Below are 13,039 nucleotides of genomic sequence, written 5' to 3'. Positions count from 1 at the left end.
GCCATTTGAACCATAAATTGATAATGTTAGCAAAATAACCGACTATGCTGGGGGGTAATAACCCGATCAATTGAGATCAAAAAAGTTCTAATATTGGGAACAGTTAGTGAAAGAAATGTTTATACAATGATAGGACGGAGCGCCACACACAACATACGGCTGAGCGTGGCGAGGTGGATGTGCGTTTGAAGTTCAGTATTGTACGTTTTTCTTGAATAACTAAAAAACCATACCTTACAACAAAAACGTATCCCAGTACAAAATTTAAATACATTAAATTTCCTAAAAAACGACCCTGTTCATTGCTTCTGTTGGAATAACAGTTGGTGCGTAGCGACCGAGAGAATATGAAAATCTCGGGCGTGGTTTCTGAAGGGCAGATAAAGAACTGCGGGCTGCATAAAACGACATCGGTAGGGGCAGCTGAATCTCCCTGTATACTCCCTACGTTGGCTGTCCTCAGCCACTTTGTTATCCAATAAGGAAAACTTGTCTACTACTTCTAGTATTTTATTTTCTACTCTATTCCCCTCAGCATAAGCTGGTTTAATTCAAATACATTCCGTTACCCTTCTTTTCCTTTTGATGACGTTTATCTTATCTCTTTTGAAGACACTATCAACACCATTCAGATGCTCCAAGTCCTCTGCAGCCTCTGACAGAATTATAACCTTAAAAATTTCATTTCTTCTCCCTGAACTTAAATTCGCTTTCCAAATTTCTCCTTAGTTTCCTTCACAGCTTGTTCCGTGCATGGACTGTATAACATCCTTCTCAACTACGGCTCCTCTTTTATCCTCTTCGACTCTTATAGCTGCAGTCTGGTTTCTGTACAAGTTGTAAATAACATTTCGCTTCCTCTATTCTATCCCTATTGCCACACAAACTTCCAAGAGTGTACTCAAGTAAAAATAGACAAAAGCTTTCTCTGAACTTACATATGCTATAAACGTAGGTTTGCCTGCTTCCAGGATAAATCGCAGAGTCTGCTTCGCCTCGCATGTTCCTACGTTTCTCCAGAACCAAAAGTGATCTTCTTTGAGGTCGGCTTCTAGCAATTTCTCTATTCTTCTGTAAATAATTCGCGTCAAAGTCTTGCAACCATTCATTTGCGGTCGGCTTCTAGCAATTTCTCTATTCTTCTGTAAATAATTCGTGTCAAAGTCTTGCAACCATGACTTAATAAGCTCATGGTTCGTTAGTTTCCGCAGCTGCTACAACCTTCCTTCTACGGAATCGGAATTATTACATTTACCACTCAATCTTTCATACATAGTGGAATAATTTTCTCATTGCAGGCTCTGCCTAGGACGTCAACAATTTTGAGGGAATTTAGTCCGCTCCAAGGGCACTGTTTCCACTTATCTCTTTCAGTGCTCCGTCCAGTTCTTCTCTCAGTATCATATCTCTCGTGTCATCTTCACCTACTTCATCTTCTCTTTCTATAATATTGTCCTCAAGTTTATTTCGTTGATATTGATCTTCAGTATACTCCTTCCACCTTTCAGCTTTCCCTTCTTTTCTAGGTACCGGCTTGTCATCTGCTTCTATTTGCTCCAGTGGTCTCCCTGATTTCATTATGGGTGGAATCTATCTTTTTCCAAGTTATCCATGCTTCTATCAGTCTTAGATTTGTCCTTTAGCCACTCCTGCATAGCCAATTTGCACTTTCTGCATTCTCTTTCGCCTGCTTCATTTGCTGTATTTTTCCATTTTTTCCATTCGTCAATTAATCATGGGGACAAATAAAACCGCATCAGCTGTAAAGTCCCTTAGGCACTGCAGATTTCACAGCACTTACTGCTGCATCTTCAGGTGAAAATATGTATATAAGTGGAAAACAACCATACAGTGAAATAAATAATCCCAAACCTAAGTTGAAACCGTAATGAAATATGTACTCCTTGGAGTCAAGTCATGATATACGTAACATATTACGGGAAAACCCAGCATTCATAGTCAGTTCCATGCAATAGATTATCCGGAGAAAAGGCATTGTCCTAAGTAATAAGATATTGTGGAAAACGCTTACGTAGAACCTATGGAGAACGCTAAAAAACAATGAACAGGAATTATGAGTAATGTCACAATGGATAAAAATCAGATGTAAGAGGCACTCACTAAAGGTCAACATTTAGAAGTGGACACCCACTATTAAATTAGATTGGATTAGATTAGTACTTGTTCCATAGATAATGAATACGACACTTCGTAATGATATGGAACGTGTCTGGTTAATAAAAGGTGTCTGTACAAGATATTACATTACACAAAATATTACATGACACTTCATATTTTTAATTTTTTTAGTGGGGTTTGGGGAAATTACCCACTTACTATATCCAAAAATTCATCTAATGAGTAGGAGGAGTTTCCATGAAGAAATTCTTTTAATTTCCTTTTAAAGGCTATATGGCTATCTGTCAGACTTTTGATGCTATTAGGTAAGTGACTTTTGTGGCAGCATAATTTACCCCCTTCTGAGCCAAAGTTAGATTTTACCTTGAGTAGTGAAGATCATCCTTTCTCCTAGTGTTGTAGCCATATACACTGCTATTACATTTGAATTCGTTCGGATTGTTAATAACAAATTTCATAAGTGAATATATATATATATATATATATATATATATATATATATATATTGTAAGGCTACAGTGAAGATCTCTAGCTCTTTAAATAAGTGTCTGCTGGATGACCGGGGATGAGCTCCAGCAATTATTCTGATTACACGCTTTTGTACAATGAACACTCTTTTACTCAGTGATGAGTTACCCCAGAATATGATGCCATACGAAAGCAGAGCATGAAAATAGTCGTGGTAAGCTACATTACTGAAATATATATCGCCAAAATTTGCAATGACCCTAATAGTATAAGTAGCTCAACTCTAACGTTCCAGCAGATATATCATATGGTACTTGAGTGACAGTCCACTGGCTAAAAACTTTTGCCGCCCTAATATCTGTATATCAAGGAAAATGGACTGCAGTGCAAGGATTCCAATTAAAATCTAAAATTAAAATAAAACCATAACAAGCAAACGTAATCCATGATCTGAAGGCTGAGCTAGCGATCCAAGTAACTTGCACAGTGGTTGCGCAGGCTATAAAGGTTTTCGTCAATTAAATTTGGTATCTCTTAAGTTGTCCAGAGACTTTTACTAGGCCTTTACTTTTTATCTATTTGATCCTCTGGTGCCTTCCTTATTTCGTCTTTCAAACCTAACCATCGGTTTTATGTTGTATTTCTTTCCCTTGCTTCAGTTCAATGTGTTCCCTAATGCTCCCTCTGAAACTCCCAACCTCTGGTTCCTTCAATTTATCCATGTCCATGCCTTTCATTTCCTATCTCTTTGTAATTTCTTCAGCTGTAATCTGCAGGTCATAACCAATAAATTATGGTCAGAGTCCATATTAGCACCTACAGATGCCTTATAGTTTAAAATCTACTTTCCAAATCTCTAACTTACCATCATATACAGGTAACCAGCCTGAAACCTTCCGGCGTTCCCAGGTCTTTTCCACTTACACATCCTTCTTTAATGATTCTTAAATCAAGTGCCAGTTACAATTAAATTATGCCCTGTGCATACCAGATGGATCCCTCTTTCATTCCTTTCCCTCAGCCCACAATTTTCTACTATTTATCCTCCTATTTCTTTTCCTACTACCGAATTTCGGTCCCCCATCAACCATATAATGGTTTTAGCGATGTATTAATCAATGGCAGAAATGACCTACAGAGCACTTTAGGCACTGTCGCAGGAACGGTTGCATATTGCATATCAGCAAATAATGCTAGGAGCAAATTGTTGCTGGGTGCTCGTCAGTCTTTGCTGGGTGCTTTTTGTCGCAGGCCGCCCGATACGTAGGTGCTGGGTCTCGTCTGTTCTGACTGCCTACAGAGCGACTTCCCCTTTCTGAACTATAGTTTTCCCCGTGGCCAGGCTGCCCCTCTGCCTGATTCATGACTTTCAACAGCGCCTCTTTGTTCTGAATGTTACCTGATTTTTTCGTTTCCGAAACTTTTCTCTTTGCCTCAGAGAGCTTTCGATAACCGCTCCACAAATGTCTTTCGGTTCTGACCGCTCAAGGTTCGCCTCAGTTCTTCTGAATGAACACCTTTGCTATCCCAAACAACATGTAAATTCAAGCTAGCCCCACAAAAAACGCTACAGTCAACTGCTGAATATGTTACAGTGGCTTCAGCAAAGAAATCTGTTCATGAGTGTTTCTTGTAGTGTTTGTTTTCATTCATTGTAAAATGACTTTATCCAAAATACTTTACTTAACAAAAAATTTGACGGTACGCTTATTGAATGGCTTTGAGCAGTCAAACAGGATTTATACGTTAACTTGGCGCCATCATTTAACAGCTATGAATACAGTATTTACATTTGTTTAATGAGAAATCCAAACATTACCGTTTCTACTTACCTTCTTCTACAGCTGTTAAGTGCACAGTGCCGCTTCAGCTTGACCTAGAGCTAGCTATAGATTGTCCACTTCTGTCGTGTTAATTGACTGGTACCAGAACACAGGAATTCAGCTACTAATGTTGATATATTTGAGACACAATGTGGAAACACATATGAATAACAAAAGAACATAAGCAAGAGCAAGAAAAGTATTAAGTTGTGCTATTATATTTTCTAGTATTCCTTTTCATCACAAAATCTTATGCCGAGACCAAACCAGCTTACATCACTGAGCAAAAAGTTTACAGGCAATTTAATTTACGTTCTATTAATTGAAATTATACCAGGGTAATTAATTCTGAAGAGATGTGAAGCTGTCATCTGCAATTTTGCATTCTAGAAAGCTTTGCTGGTCGCCTTGAACCATTCGACACTGGGTCTCCATTTATCTTCGATCGTACTTGAGCTTTGTTTAACATCCCACTACTATGACACATTATCACAGAAAACCCTTTTCGCTTCAGTAGCAAATACTTTTATAAAGCTAGGTCAAAACATTTCTCAAAAAGTTAAGCACGCAGTGAATTGCGGAATTATCTACACAACTTTTAGCTGATACACCATTTAGAGGAATTTCGTTCGCTAAAATGACATTGTCCATCTGTAATAAGTTTTTACCTAGATAGTAAACGATGAGGGTGTTTGCAAAGGGACGTGTGGAAAAAAGTGACTAGAAGAAAGGGTAGGATGATTGGACATGTGAATATCATGAATCAAAGTGTACTGGTAGATGGCAAAAATTGTAGATGAAGAGATAGATTGTAATTTGTCAAAGAAATAACCGAGTAAACGAACTTTGGTGCTGAGAAAGTACGATAAACATGACTAAGAAGCATAATGGATGTTAAAATAGTAAGCATAATACCGAAACAAAGCTACAAAAATACAACCAATTTTCAACAAACAACCTCCTTAATATAGAAAGAAGAAAATAATTCAGAGAGGCATTTATTTGGAACATTGTAAGTTATGCTTTTGAAGGGTGGATTCTGGGGAAACACGAAAATAAAAATGCACTAGAGATGTGTAATTGGAGAAGAGCATCAAAAACAACCTAGCCTGAAACAAAATCCGTTGGACGAAACCTAAAAGTATTTGAAGATAATATGACATTGATTAACATGATAAAGAGAAGAAAATTAAATTAATTGGACACCTAATGCGACACGACAGCTTCCTATAAAACATTTTAGATGGAAAAGTTCCGGTAAAAGGCTTTCCCAGAACAATCGTATAAAATTTTATCAGTGAAGTAAACTGGAGCACCTGAAACAAAATGGCAAAGATGCCGGAAGAAAGAAAAGAGTACCTGCATCAACATGGCGCTGCCTTTACAAAACTTCGCAATGCTGAAGCAATACGTGCAAAAATGTATTAACATCCTGTTGTTAGAAAGCGTGTGATAGAAGGACGTGATTTGTGTCTCGTGACCAAGTAGGTCGGTGAAACAGGTGGAGGGGAAGACAGAGAAGAGGAATGAGTGAAGTGAGTGCTGAGGGAACGAAGGCTCATCGCGCTCTCTCCCAACACGCGTCACCTCAGCACGCGTCTCACTCAGGCTTTGAGGACGCTCCCCACCACACAGACAGAGAGGTATGAGTAGCTACGGTACCTGGCGGCAGATGCTTGACCACGTCCTGCAACGCAGCCTTCAGACATTTCCCCATGTCAGGGGCATTCCTCTTGCACACGGCGAACTCGGCGGCTGGAAAAGCAACATAACAGAGTCAGCAGAGTTATCTGAAGCACTGCAACATAGGAGACTACATCTTAAACACATCTATACAAAGCTATTGTATTGCTGATGGTCTGTCACTGCAAGAAAGGTTACATTTGTTTGGACCTATTTGCGGAATCAGCTATTAAAAGGGCAGATTCGGCAAAGAAAACGCAGCCTTAAGTCGAAACACAATATTTGACAAACAGTTCAGAAAATTTAAATGACGTTGTTGCTAAAAAGAGAGTGCATTTTTCATCTAATCAAATACTAGAGCCATAAAAACAAAGCCGTAAATAGTCGATGGGCTTACTGTATAGAACATATTAAAAAGATAGTTAGTCATAACGTCTTGTCACCCTAAAAACAAAGTTACTTAATAAATTTTTTGTGCTACAACTCGGTAGTAAGACCTGTACGCCTTAGACCTGTACGCCTGAGTGCCTTATTTTAAATAAAAAACAAATAAAAAAGGGAGCTTCAAGAACTCGAAAAGAAAGAAAGAAAGGATCAGAGGAAAATACTCCCACCGCACAAGACTGCTGAATGGGACATGGGACAAGAGGAAAAACGAAGAACTCTGGAAGTACACTGAGAAGAGTGGGAACACAATGACGAAGCGGAGGTTGAAATTTTACGGACACCTACTAAGGATGGATAAACGCAGACTGACCAGAAGGATCTTCAACTACATCATGGGGTTAAAAGCCACACCTAAAAGAGTGGATGAGATGAAGATACCTCTCCTCAAATCAGAAAAGAACCGCACATGACCCCGTAGCTAGCGGAGCGTCGCCTTTACGAGTTGTATAGGAAAGGCCCTGGAGCGAATGGTTAACCGTCGTCTGATCTGACTGTTAGGAACAAGGCGACTCCTTAGCCGCTCTAGTATGGATTCTGGAGATTTCAGATCACTGTCGATAACCTAACACTGGTAGAGGAAGCTATTCACCAGCCTTTACTGCGTGGACATCACTGACTCGGCTTCTTTTTCGATATCAGTAAGACTCTGCCTGGAGACAGAATATTCTGGTGGAGCTCGATCAATGGAGCTTTCGTGGCCACCTCGCAATTTCATGCGGTCTGTCCTGATTAAGCGGTCTTATAGGTCTCGAGTTGGTGACGTTCTGTCGGATCATTTTGAGCAGGAGACCATTGTTCTTCAGCGTACTGTCCCAAATCTTACCGTCTTTGCATAGCCATAAACAGTATCCCGAGTACGGTAAGGAGTCCTGTGCAGTGCTCCTTATTTGTGGACGATTTTTCTGTGTTCTATTCCCCCTCCAGTGTTGCAACTTACAGTGCAAAGATTAGAAGAGTGGGCTGCAAAGACGGGTTTTCAGTTTTCTGCAGAAAAGGGTGTTTGTGTTGATTTTAATCGTTCTTGTCGTATTTTTAATTTATCTGACTTCCATAAGAGGGATACCATTCTACATTTTCAAGATCAGTAAGGTTTCTGGGCCTCATTTTTGACATCTAACTATCGCGGTTACCACACCTCAGAGACCTGAAAACCAGAACCCAGAAGGCGCTAAATATTGTAAGGTGCATTAGCCACACGTCTTGGGAAGCAGACAGGGTGCGTTGCGCTTTTATTGCTCGTCTGTGCGTTCACGGCTAGACTATGGATGCGCATTATATGGTTCAGCGAGGCCTTCTTACCTGAATATTATTGATGCTATCTACCATGAGGGGGTTCGACTGAATGCAGGTGCTTACAGGACCAGCAGTGAACCCAGCATCTGTGCTGAGACTGGGGAACCACCACTCCTCACGTGCTTCTGGCGTGTCAGATCCTCGCTACTCCCCCAACACTCCGTACTGTTGCTCGTCCAGTTATGGAACGTCTCTTTACGAATCGTCCACTGGCAACGAGACCATTTGGGATGCGTGCGAAATGTACGCAGGAGTCACTTCGTGTGGAGCAAACACAACCCCAAATCCAGTGTTTCAACTGTCTGCCACTCTGGTTACTGCAGGGGACCAGCGTCATTTTAGATGTAGTGCAGTGCAGGAGACATTGCCCTCCTGCATATCTTTTGAATACGTTACTTAAGGACATTTTAACTGTGCACCACACCTTTACACCCATCTATACAGGTGGTTGAAACAGGGGGACACTGTTGATTTCCTTGACGGTGTCCTGAAGGTCCGATTGCCTCAAGACTTTACTGTCTTCGATATAAAATTATAAAACTACACGATCTTGCTGGCACTAGATCAGATGAGACGGAATTCGAGTTGTAAATTCATTGCCTTTTACGGTTCTCTGAGTGCCCTTCGAACTCAACAACGCTTGTACCCTCCAGACAAAGTACTTCAGAATATTCAGTATGCCCTCCTCCAACTACACCGGTGGCCATTAAAATTGCTACACCACGTAGATGACGTGCTACAGACGCGAAATTTAACTGACAGGAAGAAGATGCTGTGATATGCAAATGATTAGATTTTCAGAGCATTCACACAAGGTTGGAGCCGGTGGCGACACCTATAACGTGCTGACATGAGAAAAGTTTCCAACCGATTTCTCATTCACAAACAGCAGTTAACAGGCATTGCCTGGTGAAACGTTGATGTGATGCCTCGTGTAAGGAGGCGAAATGCGTACCAACACGTTCCCGACTTTGATAAAGGTCGGATTGTGGCCTATCGCGATTGCGGTTTATCGTATCGCGACATTGCTGCTCGCGTTGATCGAGATCCAATACTGTTAGCAGAATATGGAATCGGTGGGTTCAGGAGGGTAATACGGAATGCCGTGTTGGATCCCAACGGCCTCCTATCACTAGCAGTCGAGATGACAAACATCTTATCCGCATGGCTGCAACGGATTGTGCAGCCACGTCTCGATCCCTGAGTCAACAGATAGGGACGTTTGCAAGATAACAACCATCTGCACGAACGGTTCGACGACGTTTCCAGCAGCATGGACTATCAGCTTGGAGACCATGCCTGCGGTTACCCTTGACGCTGCATCACTGACAGGAACGCCTGCGATGGTGTACTCGACGACGAACCTGGGTGCACTAATGGCAAAACGTCAATTTTTCATATGAATCCAGGTTATGTTTACAGCATCATGATGGTCGCATCCGTGTTTGGCGAAATCGCGGTGAACGCACATTGGAAGCGTGTATTCGTCATCGTCATACTGGCGTACCACCCGGCGTGATGTTATGCGGTGCCATTGGTTACGCGTCTCGGTCGCCTCTTGTTGGTATTGACGGCACTTTGAACAGTGGGCGTTACATTTCAGATGTGTTACGACCCGTGGCTCTACCCTTCATTCGATCCCTGCGAAACCGTACATATCAGCAGGATAATGCACGACCGCATGTTGCAGGTCCTGTACGAGCCTTTCTGGATACAGAAAATGTTCGACTGCTGCCCTGGCCAGCACATTCCCCAGATCTCTCACCAATTGAAAGCGTCTGGTCAATAGTGGCCGAGCAACTGGCTCGTCACAATACGCCAGTCACTACCCTTGATGAGCTGTGGTATCGTGTTGAAGCTGTACACGCCATCCAAGCTCTGTTTGACTCAATGCCCAGGCGTATCAAGGCCGTTATTACGACCAGAGGTGGCTGTTCTGGGTACTGATTTCTAAGGATCTACGCACCCAAATAGCGTGAAAATGTAATCACATGACAGTTCTAGTATAATATATTTGTCCAATGAATACCCGTTTATCATCTGCATTTCTTCTTGGTGTAGCAATTTTAATGGCCAGTAGTGTACAAAGGCTGGCGAAGGAGGTGTCTTTCTGCTAGGTGCCAGGGACATGAATATTGTAGGGAATGATAAGGTAGATGTAGCACCCAAGGGTGCGTGTCGCGAGATTCAGTTACTTCAGTGTGCCATCGCCCCCAAATTCTATGGCCTCGATGTTGAGATGCAGGGTCTTGCGTCGATGGGTGGATGAATGGCTGGAAGTGACATGTAATAAGGCCCGTCTAGTGAAGCATACAACGCGGCCGTGACGTATCTCCTTTCATCTACGTCAACGGAACGATTTCCTCCTTACTCGTAGAGACCACAGTCCTATGACCCATGGCTTCCTTCTCCGGCGAGAGGACCTTCCAATGTGTGGTGTTTGTGGCGTACAGATTGCTATGCGTATAGATCTGACCTCTATCGTAAGTAACGTTCAAACGAATGTGGGGAGAGTTTTAAGGTTCTGTGATATGTCCAACATACTTTCTAAAATTTTAGGGAGTCGTTTTTAATGTGTCAATACGGTGACTGGTTCACTCGTATTTTTTGTAAGTGGTCACCCAGTCACATTTATCCGTGCCTGTCCTTTAGCTCTTCTGTGGTTTTACTTCTATTTTTTTATACCATGTGATGCACCTTTCGACCCTTCTCTGTTGTATTAAGGTCTGTGAGATAAAGTGATTCTGTAGGTCAACGCGAGTGAGATGGGGGTGAGTAAATGAGTATCACTTCCTACTTACTGTGTGATAGGAGTTTTAGTCATTTTACATTCGTTTCTTTAAATATACACAGCCGTTTGTGAAAAGTGCAAGACCGAGAAGGGTACACGTAGGCCTAGCAGAGCCCTCTCGTGTCGGTCCGACACGTTCGGTGTTGCGCCTAGTGTAGTCGGTGCAGAGCTGTCACACTAGGTTGAAACAATACAGTGACGTCGACGTCAAAGGGTGCCATATCGGCATGTGGGCGAGTTCGAACGGGTCAGAATGATCGGTGTCCGGGAAACGGGGTTGTCATACCATGATATTTCGGCTCGCGCAAGGCATGCTGCTACGACAGTGATGCGTGTGTGGAAGCAGTGGATAGAGGAAGGTCGTACGCAGCGACGAGCGGGAACTGGACCACGGAACATGACCACAGCACGGGATGACCGTCACCTTGTCCGCATGGCCATTATGGACCGTACAGCAACATCCACAGTGATGGCTCGTCGCTGGAGCACTGCAACAGATGCGAACTTGTCTGCATCGACGGTTCGTCGCTGTCTGCTGCAGGTTGGACTGGTTGCACGCATGCCATTACGTCGACTTCCATTGTCCAGAAACCAAAAGCCCCTCCGACTGCAATGGGCACGTGAACACCTTCACTGGGGTGCTGAGTGGTAACAAGTAATCTTTTCGGATAAGCCCCGCTTCAACGTGTCCTACAGTGATGGACGCATACGTGTCCGGCGGTACCGTGGTGAGCGATACCTGGAGGGCTGCATTGTGGGGCGGCATAGCGGACAAACACCTGGTATGATAGTTTGGGGCGCCATTGGCTACAACAACCGATCTCTCCTCGTACGAATTGCGAGCACTTTGAGCAGCAAGCGGTACCTAACGAGGTCGTGGAGCCTGAGGTACTCCCCCAGCTTCAGGCACCTCCACAGGCCACGTATTGCGCGGAATGTACAGGTTTTCTTCGAAGATCGACGGGTACCATTGCTTCCCGGGCCTGCACGTTCGCCAGACATGTCTCCCGTCGAACATGTCTGGGATATGGTTGATCGGCACCTGGTACGTCACGGTCCTCCAGTAACTTGTGTCGCGGATTTCTGGGCTCGGATACAAAGTGCGTGGAGGGAAATCCCTCAGGAACGTATTCAGAACCTTGTTGATTCAGTGCCACGGGGTATAGCAGCTCTAATTGCAGCGCATGGTGGCCACACGACATACTGAATAGCAGGGCTCAAAGGAATGTACAGATTTGTTACTTGTCATGTACCTAACCTGTGGTATTAAATTAATTGAATTCATGCGTTTCCTTCTTGCTGTTGCCATTTCCACAAACGGTAGTGTATGTAAGGGCGCTGATAACTTCGGCGTTGAGCGTCTATAAGCTCCAAAAACACACACACACACACACACACACACACACACACACACACACACCATCGTGTTACGCTCTGGAACATCGTACTGCATCTGTAGCAGCAATATTAGTAGCATTTGGCACCACATTTAGAGGATGAACTGTTACAAATCGACAACTTCAAGGATAGCGCCGAGCCAGACGTCTTGTAGAACGCAATCCAGTGACCCCAAAGCACCGCCGTTTGCAACGTCAGTGGTGTGAAGCGAGAGCTCATTGGAAGCCAGAGTGGGGGTCTTTCTGGCGAAAGCGTGTTCTGACACGGTGCCAGTGATGGCCGTGTGTTGGTTAGAAGGATGCCAGTTGATGGCCTGCAACCAATCTGCCTGCATGCTAGACACACTGGATGTACACCTGGAGTTAAGATCTGGGGTGCGATTTCGTACTATGGCTATCTCACACACCGTGACTGCAAAACTGTACATCATTCTCGTGATTCTATCTGTTGTGCTGCCATTCATGGCCAGCATTCCATGTGGTATTTTCCAATAGGATAACGCTCATCGCCGCTGTTGTAACCAAATAGGCTCTACAGTGTGTTGACACGTTGCCTTATCCTGCTCGACTGCCAGATCTGTCTTTAGTCGAGCACATATGGGACGTCAGGGGACGACAGCTCCAGCGTCATTCACAAAAGCCATTAAGTGTCCTTGTACTCGTGGACCAAGTGCAACAGGCGTGGAATTCCATCCCACCAATTGACATCCGTCCCTTTACAACACAATGCACGCACGTTTTCATGCTTGTATTCAACATTATGGCGGTTACACCGGTTATAAGTGGATCAGCACTCCACATTTCGAATGACTTACCTCGCATTTACATTAACCTGTGATATTACAGTGTTACTCACTTAAATATGTTACCTAGACAACAGATACGTCTGGACAGTTCGCGAGGTACAATTTTTGCATTTGATTCAAACGTCGAGAAATATATAACAATAGACGAAATCTGAGATAAGGACCCTGCTTAAGAACTTTGACACCTAACGA

At 43.3% G+C, this 13,039-nt stretch overlaps 1 protein-coding gene across 1 annotated transcript in view; it reads right to left on the bottom strand.

Annotated features, from left to right (window-relative positions):
- LOC126419305 (protein takeout-like) overlaps nucleotides 1-13,039 on the bottom strand; it is a 58,835-nt gene that overhangs the window by 31,661 nt on the left and 14,135 nt on the right. Inside the window, exon 2 of the mRNA XM_050086481.1 lies at nucleotides 6,093-6,185. Coding sequence (XP_049942438.1) covers nucleotides 6,093-6,185 — 93 coding nt within the window. The remainder of the gene's footprint in view (nucleotides 1-6,092; nucleotides 6,186-13,039) is intronic.

This window comes from Schistocerca serialis, chromosome 9 (assembly GCF_023864345.2).
Source record: "Schistocerca serialis cubense isolate TAMUIC-IGC-003099 chromosome 9, iqSchSeri2.2, whole genome shotgun sequence".
NCBI lineage: Eukaryota > Metazoa > Arthropoda > Insecta > Orthoptera > Acrididae > Schistocerca > Schistocerca serialis.
The sequence above is the reverse complement of the archived record's forward strand: the minus strand, read 5'-3'. Positions and strand labels throughout refer to the sequence as shown.